This window comes from Coturnix japonica, chromosome 13 (assembly GCF_054131305.1).
Source record: "Coturnix japonica strain WE chromosome 13, WE-NBRP24, whole genome shotgun sequence".
In the NCBI taxonomy this organism is placed as follows: Eukaryota; Metazoa; Chordata; class Aves; order Galliformes; family Phasianidae; genus Coturnix; species Coturnix japonica.
In genome coordinates this window covers 20386839-20406545 of record NC_140675.1, presented here as the reverse complement: position 1 = coordinate 20406545, position 19707 = coordinate 20386839, and the positions used below count along the sequence as shown (strand labels likewise).

Genomic DNA, 19707 nt, shown 5'->3' with positions numbered 1-19707 from the left:
AAAACCCACAAACCAGGGACAACAAAATGTTGTATCTGTATGTAAATCTGTGCTCTTAACAAAATGCTTAGGACAACATTAAAAAAAAAACAGAGCTGTAACAAAATCTCAAGTACTTCAGTTTATGAACCAAATGAACTCATGGGCTTTGCTGCGTCTATGTTCTTCTTCAAGCATTTTCTGTTGTTTGGCTTTGCGTGGTTTTCTTCTTTCATTTCTAGTGATGGGGACTCTGTAGCCTTCCCAGCAACACCATCAGTCCTTTCCTATCATTATTGGAAATCTTTTACAAACTCCAAACGTTTCAAAAGCTGACAGTGGAAAATTCCACCCCAGATGATTTATTCCAAATTTCACACGAGTTCCCATGTAAGAGAACCCCACCAAACTCCCCCAAATAGTCAATGCCTCTGAAAGATGTGACAGCAGAAGATTTCACCCAGAGCATTACACAGCACAGTGCAAAGAGTGCAGAGAGACAACGTGTGTCAGTGATGGAATGAGAAATGACACTGGAGAGAAATAAATAAAACCTGACCTTTTTCTTCTCTGGAGACGTATGGTTACTTTTGTTGTTCTCACCCTCCACTTCCCGATCACAGGTGAGAGGATCCCGTCCAGGATCCAATTTCTGACCATTCCCAGCCTCCTGGTCCAAAGGTCTCCATCCCGTGAGATTGACTCCAGCTGCACACCACAGCTAAACAACAGAAATAGAATCCTAAGCACACACTGCTTAGCACACATAACCAACACCTGAAACACTGAAGAGTGAACAACAGGTCCTGTCAATTTCTGCTAGGAAACCCAGTCAGACTAAATGGAGATGCCTCAAAAAACCCCCAGAAATGTAAGAGGTGTCAGACCTGGCACAGAGAATCAGCTGATAATTATGTACGAGAGGTACTTCTTCCCACATACAACATACCTTCATGGTTGGGTCCTTCTCTACAAGCGGGCGACAGTATACAGGCACAGGGACGTTTTTCATGCGAGTATCTTCCTGACCACCATTGGGGCTCAGCTGTGAGGAAGAGAAAACAGAAAGACAGTACCAGGGCATAAACACCAGACTGTGGCACTGTCAGAGCTCTAACTGACAGGGCAGACCAAGCTTCTTAGCCTCAGATGTGGTTGCCAATAGCAGCTGTTGCTTCATCTGGCATTGTGTTTGAAAATGTCCCTCCCTACAGGGATGAGAATCTGAGAGAGTGACTCTCCCACCACAGTACGGTGTCCCAGGTACGGCCAGCCAAGGCTGCAGACTGCACTGATGAAAGACAAAGGTGTTGTTGAAGTACACTCCCTGTGCAGAGGCAGAATGCTGGCATTCTTTTCCATCGCAGCCTGAAATGCATTCAGTTCCACCACACAGTTCCAGGTGATTTTTGACCAGAGTTAAAATGAGCCATAGGCCAACAAATGAGTCTGATGACTTTTTCTTGTTTGTTTTACTAATGAGGAGGATTGGGAACAAACTGTTCTACATTTGGCTTTTAAACTAAACAACCAGTAGAGTTCTCTTATATAAAATAGCCAATGTCAAAACTCAATTTTAATCATGAAAGAAATGAAAACAGGGACTGGACTCTGGACAACGAGTGGCTGCTGTACTTCCAGGCTAAATTCATTCAGTACCTTCTAAAAGAAAAATTCTTTCCTGTTGACTTCAGTGGAGATACAGGAAAAAAAAAAAAAAAATCAACGTATTCTGTGCTTGCAATTATCACGCAGAAAATTACTACACACACATTACTACCTCAACTCAAATATTAAACAATTATGGCTAAGGTTACCAGAGGGAGAGCCAGGTCTGCAGTTTCACTACAAGGGATGAACATTCCTCCCCCTCACCTCCCTGGGGATGGCACCTACCTGCTTGTACTTGGCAGGGAGGCTCCAGCCGCAGGCCTGCAGCCGCCCGTCATCGTTCCGCACGTGCTCCCGGACCTGGCGGTACTGCTCCCGCTTCTGCTCACGGCGAGCTGAGGACGTGCAGTCACTGAGGAGAGAAGCAACGGTGTTATTGCTCAGCCTGGGGTAAAAACACTGGCAGAAGGCCATGGGTCTGCTACAGGTATCACACTGTACCTGCCACTTTGCTGAGCCTACCTAAGCAGTAATCAATGAGTTAACACTACACAAACTTTGCTTTTTTTTCCAGTGGAAAATAGCTTATTTCAAGAAAAGTGTGAGTTGGGGACCTGGGACACAGCGCGTAACTCACTCCTCAGGGAAGAACTCCAGGGTGCGGCTGCCAGAGGAGATCTGGCACATGGTGTGACTGCGTCGCTGGCTGAACCCTGCTGTGGTTGGAGACTTGTAGTGGATGTTCACAGATGGGTAGGTCCTCTTTGCTGGTGGGGGACTCGAGGAGGAACTGAACAGACGGCTGAAGCTAGAGACAGGAAAAGGCCAACAAATATGAGAAAAAGAGCCTGGGGACACAATGTACCTCAGACACACAACACAAGTGTCAACGGATGCTTTGAGCCCTTCATGAAATCTGCCTGACTTCCATTTGATCGACATAAGGTGTTTTTCGCTTTCAAAAACAGGTACCTTCTGAAAAACCTCCTTTACTAAAACTGATTCTGAGTGTACACGTTTCCACCCCAGGTCAAGCAGAACTCTTTTCATCTTGTAAAGCAAAACTGAGAGCGATGTTCTGATTTGATTTGAATTACATTAAGGATGAAGAAAGCCCTTGAAGGCAAAAGGGTTCCGCCAACAGTTTCAAATGACCTGTCACTAACATGAGAGGAAGAGTCTACTAAGCTGCGGTATACAGCAGAAATGGCAACATTTCCCCTTTTCTTCATCTCACACAGACCAGCAAACAACTTACAACTGCCAAATGGTGGACTTCTTCTTCTCCTGGACGGACGGGTGCTCACGGGAAGCTCTAAGGACAAATACAAAAGAATCTATTTAATTTCAGCATCTTTTACCCAAACTTCTGCCAACCAACCCAAAATTCAGCCAACCAGCAGCCCATCTGCGACAAGGAAGCCATGTCACAACTCAGAATTAATTTGAACAACGTTCATTTTGAAACACAGAGCAAATGATGTGCAGTCATTTTAAGGAAAGGACATCCAGTTGCTTTGTATTTCCAATGTTAACATGCAGTGCAAATAAATGTGCTCAGATCAGTGTTTTATCAACTCCCTTCCACAGTATCACGGCCACAGTATCAGTCTGGTAATTATAAACCCTAATCCCAACCCAAACCCCAGCATTACAGTCCTTTTAAGCCACCACCAAAGCAACTCAGTAATTAGAAACAAGCCTTTTCCATACAGCTTTTCTGAGCTTAATTAGCACAAGAAAATAGCAAGAGAAACAGCTGCCCAGTGTCTCCAAATAATAATGGTAACTCTGTATCTGCAGCCCAGGATCAGCAATAAGAGATAAAGGATTAGGTATGAGAGGAATCTAGTTTGGAAAACATCCAGCACATCACCTGCGTCTTATTAAGGGCATTAAGGCTAAAAGCAAAAGGTCCAACTTGACCAGGCTCTGTCCTAAATGGAAGTTGCACCAACATCCATCCTCACCTGATCATCTCAGTCCACCTGACAGCCTCCTGGAGCTCCATCAACCTCTCCTTGTATTGATTGCGCTCCATCAGAACCCGGGCCATTTCTACGCGGGTGAAGCGTCGGCGCTGAGCGATGGGGATGTTGTCCTGCAGAGGGGAGGAGCCCTGCTTCAGCCAACAAAAGATGGAAGAGGATTGATGTTAGTGCAGGGTAAGTCAAGAGACAGAAGGACATACTGGTTAGTGCTCTTTCTTCTCTGCTTGATTACACCCCTCCCCTTTCCCCCCCATTTCCCGTATGAGGCGCTAATTCCACACAAATGATCTCCAAACTATGGTCCATGGAAATATGGGTGCTCTGAAAACCCAGGGAAAATAGAACTAGAACCACCACCAAATTGAAGGCCCTACCCAGGGAATATTGCCATTAAGGTGCTTTGGTCATCTACAAGAGGCTTTGAGAACTGTCAGTAGTCCGTTGGTCCATAGTTTGGAAACCAAAGTTTTAGTGAAAAACATTTAGCAGCAAATTCAGTGACAAGCAGCAGAGAGCAGAAGATAATGTTATCTCTCCCCTCTAGAGGGTTAGGCAGAAGGCATTCTGTTAGTAGGCGCTGATAAAGGCACAGGGCACACGAAACTGAACAACCTTCTCCATGGTGAGAAAATTTGGCTTCCCAATGAAGGCAAACATGGCTGCAGCATTTCACAAACACAACCTGAGAATTTTCCTATCTACCTACATTCTAAGCAGAGTAATTTCACCTCCATTAAGTCAGGAGTATTAGGCTAGAAATGACCTTAGTTCTATACTCTTTCTTTCTTTCAGAGGACAACTCCCTCACTCTGGTGTGCTTTGTTTCTGACTACAGTGCACTCTGCTGAAAAGCCTCAAACTCAGCCTAAACACGAAGACAACACCCGAGTCTTCTCTGCCTTCACTCTGTAACAGGCAGTACTGGCTTACATGAAAGTAAAAAGGAGGAAAACAACGCTGCAAGATTGGAGCTGACAGAACAGTGAAAAGAAGGCAGTTGTGGCTGTAAAACCTGAATTTCACTGCACAAAGTCCTCTTGGTTTACAGCTGCACTGCCAACATGAGACTAGCTCTTCTGGGGAAGCCTGAGTGCCACTATGTCCTGTGAGAGAGCACACCTCACACTACGCTGCCTGGCATTCAAAACTGAGGAAAACCAGGAAAAATGGAAAGGTGCTGAGCTGGGCACCACTCTAACACTGGGGTTTTAAAACCACACTGACTGCATTGTCCCTCTGTCAGCTGCTGGTCTTTGCCAAACTACAGTTTGCAAGTTATATGCAAAGGTAATTGCATGACAGCAACATGCAATCTAGCAGCTTTGCTTTCATCATTACCAAAGAAATGCTCAAGAAAGATTTAGATATTGCACTAAGGGACGTGGTTCAGTGGGGAAATGGTGGTGGTAGGTGGGCGGATGGACTGGGTGATCTTGGAGGTCTTTTCCAACCTTGGTGACTCTACGAAAGACAGATCGGTCTGCATCTCAAGAACCTTATATCAAGTATTACAGACTAAATATATAAACCCCCTTTCCCCACAGGCATTTTAGTAATGTAATATACCAATTCTGTACAGAGATAGCTGCTTACATCCTCCACCTCTTCTTTGGGTTCTCGTCGGGCAACAATCGCTTCAGATTTCACTCTAGGAAACAGGAAGGAAAGCATCAAACCAGCAGCTGATACTGTGACTGCAGCTGGGGGGAGCACGAGGGGACTCTGGGGGAGATCTGGTTGCATCAGAAAGAAACCATTTTCTGTCTGCGAGTGACACAAACCAATTATGAGGTGCTTCTGCGCTATCCTTCCTCACTCTTGCAGCATGTTTCTGACATCATCCTCTCCCTTTGGAACACATGATTTAAGCACCAGGCCCCAAAATACAGACCACTGGGACATATCTGCTTCAGAGCCATAATTTCTATTCAGATGTTTGTCAAGATCTTAACCACATAAAAATTGAGCCATTATCAGCAACTACTGCTGGCTGAAGTTCTTCTGGGCTGTCTCTCTTTCCAATGCAGTAAAAAAGCCTTTAATATATGAAGGGCAGTTTGCCATCACAGCAAAGAAATGAACCCCAAATACATGTAAATACAAATTTAAAAGGATTTATCTGAATGCTTTTAGTTTACTTAAGCCTCATACTGAGGGTCAATCCCATTCAAATCACGTGTACTTCTATGAGCAAGGAAAAAAAATGCCATCTTTATCTCCTAGTAAAGCACCCTGGACAGTTGAAAGTCCTCATCCATGCTGCATATTTATGTATTACATAACATTCTAAGAGACTCAAAAAGACAATTAAAAAAAAATAAAAAATCAGGTCTACTTCCACTGGCTCATGAGATCCCTTCACTTCAGACACTGCAAACACTGAAGGAACCCGACTGTGTTGTGGTTAGAGACTGTGCTCAGCAATTTCAAAAGAATGGAGGCAACCTTCCAGATTCAGGATGCAAAACAAACACCCCCCTCTGAATGTGAGTGCCACAGCACAGCTGGTACAGCTACTTAAAATGCAGTTATGCAGCCTGGAGACCAATGGGGCCTGCGTAGCTTTATGGAAGAGAAAAATTCCCAGGCTTTGTAGGCATTCAGGTTTAGGTTTCTCTATTTTGAGTGGAAAATAAGAAATGGGATTTGCCCAAATGCCACCCGCAAGGAGCTCCACACTCTCTTCTCCCTTTTCTTGTTCTTAATGTGAACAACAAGACAATTAACAATGCTGACATCTAAGTGCTGTTTGTGAGGAGCTGCACTCATCCTTTCATTAAATGAATGGGCATTCATGCCTCTCTGCATGATCTCGGCCACCAACAGCATCAATCTGCTGACAGTTTTCTTCAAAACCACTGTTTCAGAAATTCCTTCGTTATTTGTTTGTTTTTAAGTACGAACTGAAATGCTGAAAGCTTCACTCTGGGCAGCCCAGATTTGCAATCACTGCGATGGAACCTGAATATTAGGGAGGAAAATTCTGTAGGTTTTCTAAGGTTCAATAGTTCATTTCAGACTAAGAAAAACAATTGAAGAACACCAGAAATATCTCAGCCATGTACTATCAGCCCCGAAAGCTACTTCTGTACTCCAACACTAATGTCCATGAATGAAGTGCAGAAAAGCTGACCGGCACAGGTTTCTCTCTGAGGCTGTGAGTTCATCACTCAGGTTCTCCCAGCTCCCTGACACAGCATTGAAATCACTCACCTTTTCAGCTCTTCCTCCAGCTCCTTGACTCTGGTTTCCATTTTGGCTTTGGCTTGCTTCGTTGCCTCAAGCTCTCCCTTCAGCACTTCTTGTTCTCCAGACAACTGGTCCACCTTGGCAATCAGATCATTCTTCACAACGTTCAAAGCATTTCTTAAAGGTGTGAAAGGCACAATAAGCAAAAATGGCCCAAACCATAAGCTGTCCATAAGAGAGACCTGAAACTAAACTCACAGGCACTACAAGGAGACTTGAAATGAGCACACTGAAATAAGTCAGGCTATAAGTCATGAAAAAGCACATCTTGACAATGAAGAGCTATGGCAGAACACAGCTGGTCACAACAAGGTCTGTGCAGTTCTGCATTCTGACAGACCAACCTCAGGTGCTTCAAGGCAACCTGACAGCTGTACAAAGTGAAAACCTATTTTAAGAGGATTAAGAACTGAAACATAAGAACCTGTACTCTGCACCTCTCAGAACCTGTACTATTTGTAGTTGCTGACAGCTGGAGATGATGGTGACATAATTTGGTATTTCCAATCAGTTCCAAAGTATCTTAAAATCTTTAAAATGAGCACCTTCCCATCACACCCAGTTCTCCACCTACCACCCTTAGGATTACTTTTCCTTCCTCTGCATGGCTGCTTGGCCATTCTTAATATCTAGCTTGCCAGCCTTTCCCAAAGGATAAGCAAATTACACTGCTTTGCTCTTCCTTATCAGCTATCAAATCTTTGAAAACTCTTCTCAAGAGTAACACGAGTTTATTTCCAAATAGCAGCCTTGTGAATAACAACTTCAAAATGCAGTGTCCTCACAGAGACACAGACCCATCAAGACTCCTGCTAAAGTTAATGAAAGAAAAGCTTGCCACTGACTTCAGGTGGGATCAGACCCCATTAGGAAAATTGCTCAGGAGAGGATTTTCTCGTCTACATTTCAAAGCATAACAAGTGTTCTAGAGAGCCTGCCAGATACACCAGAAAGCCACAGTGAGGCTGGAGTTCTAGCCACAACCTTCTTTATGATGGTACCTCACTTATATAACCAGGCACACAACAGTTTCTTACTTGGTCTCCAGTAGCTGTGAGTTCTCCAACAGCAGATTGCCAACTTCTTTGCCCATTCCTGAAAAAAACAAAAAAAAAGGTCAAGCAGTTTTCATCTGTTTCATCTGACTCATGCTTGGGAAAGAGAAATCATTTTTGTTAGGCTTCCCTACAGCCAGCTTCATCCACTTTAAAGGCTTCCTATTACCAACCTTCCACTGTGGCAATATTAAAAGGACTTCAGATCGTCCAATGCTCGACTATTCACCTTGAGCAGTTCTCTCACAGGGATTCACAGTTTGAAGTCTCAGGCCCATGACTTAAGGACCACTCCCAAAAGAGCAGATCAGACATACTGCACATTGGGCAAGAATGCACAGAGGCTGCAGCACACAGGTCAGGCTGCAAAACTCTGTAAGATTTGGAGCTAAGTGTAGAGACTGAATTTAGTAAAAACGAACTGAAAGGAATTTAGGCCCAAAACCACAAGTGGAGCGCTCCCTGCTGCCATCCTGCAGGATCCCAGGATCTGCTTCTATTTTACACATAGATACAGAGGCTACCTGTTGTTTTAAGGGACAGTGCTGAGTGCTGCAGCTTGCTTCTCAATACAAGCCCCGGGGCACAAAAAGGCATCACAACCATCAGTGTTTGTGCTGTAGTGTTCCTCATCCTGCCCTCTGAACTACCTTATCCCTTTACAGCAAAGGCATCAATATTTTCCACAATTGTTATTTGCTGATTAATATTCACAATGAAATAAAACCAAAATAAACTGTAAGTTAATGGAAGTTAGAGAAACATGACAGCATACAAGAAGTGAGAACGTATCACAACACTCCAACAAAACAAATCCTCTTCCCACAGTTAGATGGCATGAAGTTATGATGGCAAAAGCAAATTCCCAGCAGGAAGGAATAAGAAGCAGCATTTCAAGTTGTTCTTTGGTTCCTTTTTTAATGGGTAGAAAGAGAATCAATCACTTTGATGTTTCAGGCAGGTTTCTCAGTGTGTCAAGGAATACTGCAAACAAAAACCAAAGTGTATTTCTGGCTGGGTAAGGATGAGCTATAACCCTTTTCTCCCACAGCACATGTGCTGTTTCTAAAATCCAGAGGTCACACAATACAGACACGTGTTTATTAAATATTTCTCTGGTTCCTTTCGGATGATTCTACAAATGATCAAATAAATATTTAACAAGTGAGGCATTAAAATGGCGCTAAGATGATATTAAAAAGGACACTGGCATCCTTATGCTTGGTTTTTTTGTTGGTGGTGGGACTGTCAATAACAGTTTTCCTTCTCATCCCTGAGTAAGGTGAGTCTGCCTCTGGGAGAGAAAGGAACTCTGGTACAGAGGGTCAGTTGTTACCCCAGAACTACCTAATTAGTGTGTGACCCAGCCCCAGCCTGATGCTTTAACCAGTGGAAGGTCTGAAGGGCCGGTCTTGCAATGAAGAAATGGATGACGCCATCCTGCAGCCATAGAGTGAGACACTATGAGATAATCTCACACAAGCTGTCATGACAAAGCCCCACTCATGGAGATAGAAAAAAAGTGACTAAAAGGAGAATTCTTTACTCCTTACGGTGTGGGACAAAGGAGAGAGCTACACATCACTGTGCACCTCCCACAGCCAGGCAAATAGTATGAAGCATCAAAGTGGATAATCAAGGGAAGGAAAATCCCCAAATCACAACTGAGGACCAGCTGCATCCTGCTTCTTGGAGAGGTGAGACCACCATCACAAAAAGGAAAAGCAAAACATAAACCCACAAACCAATGTAATGCAAGACACATGGAGGGGATATTGAGTGAATGGAAGAAATTGTAAAAGAAAAAAAGAAGCGTGGTTAAAAGAGGAAAAAAAAAAAGAAAAAAAGAAAAAAGGCCTTGGCCTTACCAAAGAAATCATCCCGTACTATGAGAGCCATCCCACACGAGAAAGGGAACAGAAAGATAGGGGGACAAAGGGGGAAAAAGGAAGAGAAAAAAGCAGCCATTAAGTACCAATCTGTAAATAGCAAACAGAGCAGCTCATCAGCATGTGTAAACGCATGTGGTGCCAGTATAGGTGATGCTCAGCATAAACTAACATACACCTTGTTCAGCTGCAGCCTGGCCTGGTAGGGATTTATGCCTGAGAGTTCAGGACAAGCTGAAGACGAGTTCATCTTTTTCTTCCACCTTTATCACTTACCCTGGACCAAATATCTTTGTGCATTCCAACCCCACCACAATGGCAAGTCAACAGACATGATGAACAGGGTGAAGGAAGGGCAGGAGAAAAAACAAAACGGGAGGGATATCAGAGCTGTTATCTGGCCTTTCTGCACAGACCCAAATCCACTTTGCTACTGAGATAAATTCCAGTGCCACTTCAGAGGGGGAGTCTCTGAGAAAAGACCACCCAAAAATGGCCTACAGTGACAGCCCAAACAATCTGAACTAAGAGAGAAGATGATGCCGTTCCTTCCTCCCTTTTGTGACCTTACAGACCCAACATCAGGAATGTGAAAGAGCTCAGCACTGCACAATTATGCCACAGATTTTGTACCGTATCAGCCCAAGTCGCCTGTTCTTATTACAGGTGAAACTTCATCCAGTTTGCACTGAAATCAACAGCGATTTCCTTGATTTCATCTAATTATTTTTTTTATCAGTACCCAAATGCATTTTACAGAGAGGTGAAAATTCTGCAATTTAGGCCTGCTGACCTTCGTATGGGACGAAAGGCAACAGAGGCAGCACTTCAAACTCCTACTGAAAAGACAAAACAAACAAAAAAAGGCCTGTGGTTCTGCCACTCTCTTCCCTACAGAAAAGTCTTTCTTTTCACTGCAGCTGTGGGTCAGGATGCATTAAGAAACTCATAGTGAGCATCATGCAAGCAGAGGGACTCCTCACAGTCTTGTTTACTTGAAGAACAGGAGTGAACTATGTAAATCCTGCGCTCAGCTGAGCTCAGCGCAGAGCACAGCGCCTGCCCTAAAATGAGGCACTTTGCACCCCAAAGCAAAGGAAAGGCACAGCGTGGTTTTCTCAAGACCTTGAGACGGGCCAGTGTCAAAACCTGCAGAAAGCTACACAAAAAGTGGGTCAAAACACAGCAGACACGTGAACACCAAGCAGGAATAGCCTCCTGCCCAGGAACACGCCAGTGCAAGGAACCAAGCAAGGCAAAGGTGGGAGAAAGTCAGCAAAGCCAACCGTGATTGGACAAGAGCAGGGGAGTATCACACGTGTATACCATATCATTGAGTCTCAACGAGGTAAAAACAAACAAGAAAGGAAACTGAGCAGAGCAGAGATACACACCTGAGAACTCCCCTATGGGCCATGTCCAGCGAAGCACAGAGAGACAAGGGAAAAAAGGAAGTGAAAAAAAGGATCGATCAGTGACTGAAACCAACAAAACTAAAATTTTGTTTCAAAAAAAATGAATTAACAATGATTCAGCCATTTCAGTGTCAAAAGGCATGAAATAGTAAGGACGGGAACTGCCACGACTCTACATACAGGACAAAAAAACCAAGGGGAGGGAACCCCTGTTAGAACTGCAGCCACACGCCTCAGCCACCCCCAGCCTCCCAGACACGAGTCTCAGACAGTCGCATCTCAGCCTGGATAAACCTTTCTTTTCTCAGTCACACAGCACTAAGCACAGAACGGCCAGTTTCCGCTGCCTTCTTGTTCCCCTCCCTTTGTGATCATTCTCCTGTTAGCAGACAGATCTGCTGAAATTAAACGTGCACTTCAGCCACATTTCAGCATGCAAAGGACAGCTGCATTTTACAACATTTTTTTTTTCCAACAGCAGTGCCAGGGCTCAGTCTGATAATTTCATTTAAACTTCTGTATAGAAAAACATCATTTATATACATGAACTTACCACTAATGTAACAACTGCTGTTTTCACCATAAAACACCCATTACATAAAGTAAGATTTTAATCTCCAAAGCAAACACAGGAGGCCACCCTAACACTGAAAAAAAGGACTTCCCAGGGCCCATTACCCAACTGTTAGTCCTACCCCATGTCCAGAGTAAAGGGATAATGAGGACCAGGAAAGGAGATATGAGAGAAAGGGAGAACAACCCACAAGCAGCTGGGACTGCTACACTTTCACAGCTTTATCAGACTGCTGCCTGACACAAAGCTGCTTTTCTGACCGCTTCAAAGTCCTCATTGGGAACATAGAACATAATCAGACTTCAGATACAAGAAGCTCCTTCAAAATCAGCCTAAAAGGAGAATGCAAAACTCTCTTGGATTGACTAAGAAGGTAAAAACTGCAGTGAAATCTATGATGTTTCCATCTGAGAACGACAATTGTTCCCCTTAAACTTAAAGAAATCTTAATAAAAGGAGTTTTTTTTCTTGCAAACTTCCAAGAAAAGCTCTATTCCAAGTGAAGCTGCCAGAATGCAGAATTACTGGCGTGAAGATTTGTGGGAGGAGGGGAAGAAGCAATCTTCAAACAAAGGAAAATAACTTACAGACACAAAGACAGCCCAAATACACAGCCATTAACTCAAGCTGTTGGGTAAGAATTACTGCTGTAGATGCATATTTCAGTCACAGTGTATCCCATTTTCTAAAGGTCAAACATCCAAGTTCGGAAAAAAGAGTGAATCTAAACGCTTCTAGAAGCCTAACGGAGCTGTCTTTGCTTCAGAGAAAACAGAACAGTCCCAACAAATTTTACCTAGCAGATCTGCTCCTTCATCAACATCTCCGATCACCTCGGATCCTGCTGTGGAAAGTTCATGATAGAGGGAGTCTGTGTTGATGCCAAACGCTTTGTTCACAATCCCCTGGGTTGGGCTGTGGTTGGAAGAAAGAAAGGCAAGGATTCTTCTTACTTGGTGATGTTTAAGCCAGAACATAACTCTGAAATACTGAGCATCACAGACCAGTACAGTCAAAACTCTGAGAGCGGATTCTGCCATGGGCTGACTGAGGGAATTCAGTAAGTAAAGGAAAAAGAATGTTTTATTCCCCATACCATGTACCAATACCTACCTTGCATGACCTCAGCCTTGCCTCGCTGATGCCTTTTCAAATAGCTGATAACTACTCAAAAATTCATAGAAAACCTTCCACTGGCAGTCCTAAGGCTGTGCAGTGATGCCTACACTCCCACCAACTTCAACAGCAACCCTCACAGCAGTAAGATCAGATAAGGACTCAAATGCTGTCAACAGCCCTGGATTTCTTTTTTCCTGTCTCAGAGCAGCCTGGGCCACTCACACAGATCCTTCCACATTACTGGTATGTGCCTTCCCTGGAGATCTCAAAGGCTGCCAGCACCTCATTTTTGCATTAGGCAGAATTTATGCATTTTCTGAAACAGCTGCATCTTGAGCTCTGGACCACAATATCCACCCCTCACAAAAACAAGACAGAGGGCCAAGAGCAGAAAGTCACAACCAATACCTGTTACCAGGGCGCTCCAGGCGGGGATCCTGACACATATCCAGCTCAGGAGTAGAGTCTATGATGTCCTGAACATCGGACCACTCGTCACTGCTTCCCATACCTACGTGAGACAACACACGATCTATGGCAACAGTGCTCCTTAAAGGCATTTCTGCAGCTGCAAATAGCACAGCTTGACAATGTCATGGTGCTGCATACAGTTAAAATTTCACTTTGAAACTGCACAGTTCAGTGCATGAAATCTAACCTGGTTTCTGTATAATCTGTAGCCTAAGGCCAATATTTGAGGAAGAAAATAAGGGACTTCTCCCTTTTGCCAATTTACATGTATTAGAAACCAAAACATTTGAAAGCTGAGGCAAGCAACATAAACACAATGTCTGTTTGCATACAGAATTCCCGAAGGATTAAGGATGTCACCTGTGTACTACATCAGCCCCTTTAATGTGTTAGAGGTGACATTTTTGTCCTTTCCAAGCTGCCCCAGAAGTAAAATCTACAAAGCCCATGAGAACAAGAGCGTTCATTGCTCGGTTGAGGCTGGCACTGTGGGCAAGCAATAATAAAATACAGAACTGGACTCAGCTGTGACTCTTTTTATTCAAATGCTACACTAGAGGATGTTGCACGTTGTTTTATAGTCTCAACCTGTTAGGAACCAGCTGGTGAACGTTAGCACAGGAATTTCCTCTGTATTACACAGAAAAGGCTCTGGTTCTGATGCTAACCTCAGAAACCTGTATTCATAAACATGCTCCAGCTCCCATACCTATGCTGACATTCCTCATCTCCTGCGTGACCTGGACTTCCATGTTCCGGCTGTTCCGCTTTTCTCGTGTCCTCTTGTTGCTCTTGGTTGTGCCATTGTATTCACTGATGGGTTGGATGCTCTCATTCAGGGGTGTGACAGCAGCAGAGGGCACAGATGATGTGGGAGTGTTGGACTTGGTTCCGGTGGTGCTCGGTGTGGCAGCTGCTGAGGACTGCCCAGATTCAGACATTTCATCTTGGGGACACTATGGCAATTCCAGGGTAGGGAAAGAATAAAAAGGGAAAAGCAGAGCTATATATTTCAGTTAATCTCCGGTTTGTTGGTATATGGCTGCCTTAAAGCATTAAGCAAAATGAGCCTTGCTCACTGCACCGACTAAATGCCCAGCGTTCACTGGAGACACGTGGCACTGCAACCAGAATGCAGCAGTGAGTTCCCATGCTGAACTCAGCAAGCAAATCCTACCTGTGAAAGGATTGACATCCTTCTTCTCTTACTATGAAGAGTTATCTTCACAAGTCACATCATTATGCGACCTCTTCATCATGCACCTCAAGGAAGAAGGTCTTTTCATAAGTGAAAAGCACCTCCAATTGCCACTGACTACAGCAGAAGCTGAAGGGCTTTGGCACTCGCAGTAAGCCAGGACAGCATTTCCCAAGACTGGAAGGTAACACGGACATTGCTTGGGAAAGATGAGAGCTCTTAGAGGATCCAGAAGCTGCCATTACAGTAAGCCACTGACATAACAAGAATGAGAATCCCCTGCGTTGAGAGAACAGCAGCGTATTTCTTACACCAAGCTGCAGAAGCAAAGCAGATAACAAACTGATGGTCCGATTTTGCTAGTGGGGGAAGATCTATGTCCCCACATGATGTTACACAGAAGCTTGCCAAGCATGGGTCTGGCTTGACAGCACAGCAGAAACAGGTGTGGTCTCCCCAAATTGATAAGGCAAGACCCAGAAACTCAAAACTAAGAAGCTGACAAATTAACGAAGGCAACAGACTTCCATTGTGAAATGTGCATGAGTGAGTCTCAGCTTTACAGACATTACAGCCCCATTTCTTGTATTAACACCTCTTGAAAAACATGGGAGACTTGTAAGGTTTTGTGAGGATTTTACACTGCAGCCCTTGTTTGTCAATTAAAGCAGCGCTGCTTCAAAGTCAGCCAATTAATGTCTTGACCGATGCAGTAATCATCCCCAGTACCAAATGAGATCTTTCTTCAGGGCAGCCCACTCTAATTGCTGCCAGCAGGGAGATGGCAAAATGAATTTGGAGAGTTCTATGTGCTGATGACTTGCAATTGGGTGCAGTGACGCTCAGCAGCTGCACACCCAGACTCAGCTATAATTGTTACTGCTTGCCTCTCCCCTCCTGTGCAACTGCTGCAGAGGCTCAGACTGCTCAGCAGCTGCTTCAGGCCTCCCATCCTCGGAGCTGTGATGCTAGTTCACTAATTTCTAAGTCTTGCTCTACTGTTGTAACATTAACTGCACAACATAACAAAGCAATTCAAAATGGGATGAGAGAAATACTGAAATATATTAACCCTTTGCAGCCTTTTTTGTTTTTTTTTAATCTGGAATCTTATTAACACCTTCCCTTAATTAGACTGGCCACTATGTTTATCTTAAAACACCCTGCAGTGCATTGCATGGCACAAGTCAAAAGGTTCTATATCACATCTGTGCATTTATATAGAAAGGTTTATTTTTAATATTCGACCATTCAGCAAAATGGATGTCTTGTTTGGTTTCTGCACATTCAGTCCAAGCAGCCCCCACATGGAAGTTCCAATGGCTTCCCTGCACATTTGCTGATTTTACAAGCAAAACTGAGATGGAAACACTTCACTGTGGCGACATGTGGAAACCACACTTCTCACCTCCACTCCAGATTCCTGTTTTGTGAGTTACTTTTCTAATAGTTTAGTTCAGTTTTTGGGAATGTGATCCAATAAACCTTGTAACACTTCAGCTGCAATTTACCTGCTGTGCTTTCTGTCATACAAAGGGACAACAAAGAGTTCCAAGCATAAAGTGCAATCATAAAACCTCTTCCCCCACCCAAAAAAACACTTCTGTTGGATGAACAGATTCAGAGTTCCTTCTTGTACCCACAACCTTTAAGCATAACTGAAGTCTGTGAGAATTTCAGCCCTGCAAAAGGGATGTGCAGATGTCAATTCTTGGACTTGGGATCTAGATGTCATTTAGAAGTTCTACAGCATCTATAGAGTGATACTTGTATTGAGAATACAAGCTTCCTGCTTGTTGACATTATCCTTCTCTCACCCAGAACACATCAGGGAGTTATTACACATGTAATTACACTCTATGATTATACACTTGTAGTTTGGAGTCATCTAGAGAGTGTCCTTTATTAAGACTACCAACCTGCCCTGGAGAAATTCCTCTCAAATGTTAACACTACCAAGGCACTTTTCTTCGCAGTCCAGAACCTCTATTAAACTTTGCTGGTATCTTCCTTCCTTCTGATTGTTCCACTATTACTGTTCCAGATATTTTACCGACTGTACAGCTCTCCTCTGCAGTCCAGGAGGCACACTGCATTGCCCAGAGCTCACCCAAAGAAAACTCCACAGCCACCACTTACCTACAGCCATACCTGTCAACCTCCTAAACATCAAATGTGCAGTAGTGACCTCCAAAATGCATTGCAAAGGCTCAACATTCATAGCAGTCATATGTCACCATGAGTAGTCACAATTGTATGGTTATAACACTGAAAGCATAGTACATAAAAACAAAAACGTTAAGGACTTTCATCTCCGAATCATTATGTAAAATAAATGTGCAACTGAATGTAAAAAGAAAATAACAAAAGACAGCAACTTAAACAGAAAATAGTCATAATAAGTACACAAGGACAATTAAAACATAACTAATATATGGCCCCGTAAGAAGGAAAACTAGCCAGAAAAGTCAAGATACACATATTGGGAAAATAAAGTCAGTTACGTGTCTGCAGTCGATGTCAGTGAAATATCAGAGCAGATGAAGAAAAAGCAAGAAGTGCACGAGCTCCACTGCTGAGATTTCAGCCATGCAGAAGAGCTGAAAAACAGCATTTTTAGTCAGAGTGCACACAAGTAGCTCGCAGGAGGAAAATTTTCCATTCCAAACTGCAAATCCAGAGTCAGCTAATCAGTCCTTTTAATTATTCATATGTTTCTTCAACAGCCTTAGGAAATCCTCCCTAACACCCCAGCTATCCAAGTCTTCCATAGCCCGAGCTCTATCTGCACAGCTCCTGCTGACCTCCTTATTGTGTTTCCCACTTCTGAATTTTCCTAGCAAGCATCAACACAAGCCCCAGACCCACCCATCAAATACATGTAGAGCAGCACGGTACTATTTCTGCACATTTTCTTTTTACCAGAAATGGACTTTTTGCCTGACATCACCAATAATAAATGACAAAGTTATCAAGTCAGTAACTCTCCATTACTTGAGCTTGGAAACCAAAGCTTACAATCTATGTGGATTCCCGCTGTATTCTCCTGCAATGCAGATCCTGAATTACTTCTGAGTTCCCCTCAGCTCTCACTGAAAACCTCTCAGAAGCCCCGCAATGATATCTCTGAAAGAATGATGCCTTCAGTAGTCTGGAAGGTGGATCTCACCTCAACTTTGTTCCAGCTCCTCTAAAGGCTTACACCTGCCACACATGCCTGACCAACAGAGAGCTCAAGAGCACACCCATACCACAGTGTGCAGTGCTGTTCAGAGATCCAAAGGAATAAATTCTTTCCAGAAGTACAAATACGCTCTCTGTACATTTTGGCTGCCGTGTGATTGTGTGCAGCAATGTGCTGGCACACGTCAGACTATCTGAAGCTACACCTTCACATCCACATCCCACTGCACTGTGGTTTTGCTATTCCCTAACTGCAGTAAAGCTCTCCAGAAATTAGTGTAGGATCTGATTAGTGCCTTTTAAGACACCTTTAAAGCAGACCAGAAGCTCTGCAGGGAGGACACACTATAAGCCATGCTGGGTGGATGCATCACTGGCTGTCAGGGCTGACACCAGGCACCTGGGAAACATGGTTTGAAGAATCTGGTAGGATTCTGAGCAAAGACTGAGAAGTTTGCAGGCACAGAATGTGGGAAAGATGGCTCATCATGAGCGGCCTCAGCTGTTAATAAATGCACAGATCTGTCAACTAAGAGCACAATCTCTGGGTCTTTGAGCTCAGACCAGACTCCAAATGGCACAGCACCTGAAGCAAAAGGCACAACGATCCAGCTGCTCTGGTGTGGCTGCCATGCTGTGAGGCAGTGCACTGAATATGACAGGTGTATTGGATATAGACAGCACAAGACTAGAGCTGCAGACCAGATGTGTGAGGAAGTGAAGAGCTTTAAGCACAGTGCAGGACTTGGGCAGTCAGATGTTTAGTACCCCTTTTAGCTGAAAATAGGAAGGCCAGAAGAGTGGTAAGACAAAAAGAACAACTGCTGAAGAGCAAGAGTAACTCTACTTCGAGCCTCATCTGAGGAGCAAAAGCTTTGCTCTTAGAGAGGGAAAGAGAGGAGGCAGGTTCCATCATTTCCTCTCACAAATAAGTTAAAAAAGGTAAAGATTTTATCTTCACTATATTTCTAACTGTCTTCACATATACTCTTTTCAACTTAGGGCCAGCCAAGTAAAGGAGATTAACACTGAGACAAGGGGGTAACAAGCATGAGGAGCCTTATAAATCCATCCCACACTGTACACCAGATCTGAGATGGGACATCCTCCCACCTCAGCACAGCCACCACAGGAGTAAACTCACAGCAGGAAGAGGCTGCAAAGGGTTATGGACACAGGTTAACCTCCACCTTAATGAAAACATGGATGCTATTGACAGTGGCAGAGTGGGAAACCCTTGCTCTGTGATGGTCTGTAAAACCTTGTAGCTGGAGTTGGACTGCAGCTGCCCGAGGTCACTCAGGTGCCAGTGGTCCAGTGTTGGGACGATCTTGGCCCCTATCTGCCCACGTACCATGCCATCCGCGAGGGGGAAGACATTCAGAGAGTTAGGACGTTCCTTCCTGCTAAACAGAGAAACAGAGAGAGAGGGAAAGCCAATCTGTTAGCTGTTTATGAGCTTCATACACAAAAGAAACAGCACACTAGCTCATGCAAAATGTTAGTCATTAGAAACTGAACCGCACTCCTTGCCCCAGCTTAGCAGTTGTGTGGACTCCCAAACCCACAGCTCCATGGTGCTGTTGGTTCAGACCCAGAGTGTCAACAGGTAGAGCCAACCATCTGCCTACAAAGTCAAAGGGAGTCAATGACCAGGACAGGCACAACTGACATCAGCACCCCCATGCAGTGTTTGAAGGAAAAGCAAAAGTGCAAAGAAACCGAGCAAATTCAAACCAATGTGTCCTTTGAGAAATGGGTGCACCGTGGGAAAACGCCACAGCAGACAATCCCACAACAAAATGGGCATCATTGAACGAAGAAAGAGGCTGAAGTGAGTCACCTACACGCCACTTCTGCACATTCCACCCCAAACCTGGTTTGCACCAACAGCAGAAAGCAGTGGGTTTTGGATCACTTCTAATACTAAGCAAGAGAAGTAATACTTGCATTCTGTGATTCCTCCTCCATAT

The 19707-nt window shown here is 44.1% G+C and overlaps 1 protein-coding gene across 36 annotated transcripts in view; it reads right to left on the bottom strand.

Moving 5' to 3' along the window:
• Window positions 1–19707, bottom strand: part of MAPK8IP3 (mitogen-activated protein kinase 8 interacting protein 3) — a 44361-nt gene that overhangs the window by 11627 nt on the left and 13027 nt on the right. For 3 of the 36 annotated variants that reach the window (XM_085514426.1, XM_085514405.1, XM_085514400.1), the window contains 15 exons: window positions 18996–19140; window positions 14063–14309; window positions 13291–13393; window positions 12560–12678; window positions 11169–11180; window positions 9754–9771; window positions 7868–7925; window positions 6795–6947; window positions 5148–5229; window positions 3561–3712; window positions 2849–2905; window positions 2228–2398; window positions 1876–2002; window positions 929–1024; window positions 539–700 (listed from right to left, as the gene is read on the bottom strand). In XM_085514426.1, the coding sequence (XP_085370552.1) occupies window positions 539–700; window positions 929–1024; window positions 1876–2002; window positions 2228–2398; window positions 2849–2905; window positions 3561–3712; window positions 5148–5229; window positions 6795–6947; window positions 7868–7925; window positions 9754–9771; window positions 11169–11180; window positions 12560–12678; window positions 13291–13393; window positions 14063–14309; window positions 18996–19140 (1702 nt within the window). Of the gene's footprint in view, window positions 1–538; window positions 701–928; window positions 1025–1875; window positions 2003–2227; window positions 2399–2848; window positions 2906–3560; window positions 3713–5147; window positions 5230–6794; window positions 6948–7867; window positions 7926–9753; window positions 9772–11168; window positions 11181–12559; window positions 12679–13290; window positions 13394–14062; window positions 14478–14530; window positions 14684–16690; window positions 16831–18995; window positions 19141–19707 lie in introns of those variants that run through there. The other 33 variants (XM_085514396.1, XM_085514407.1, XM_085514402.1 and 30 more) reach the window with 22 other exon arrangements.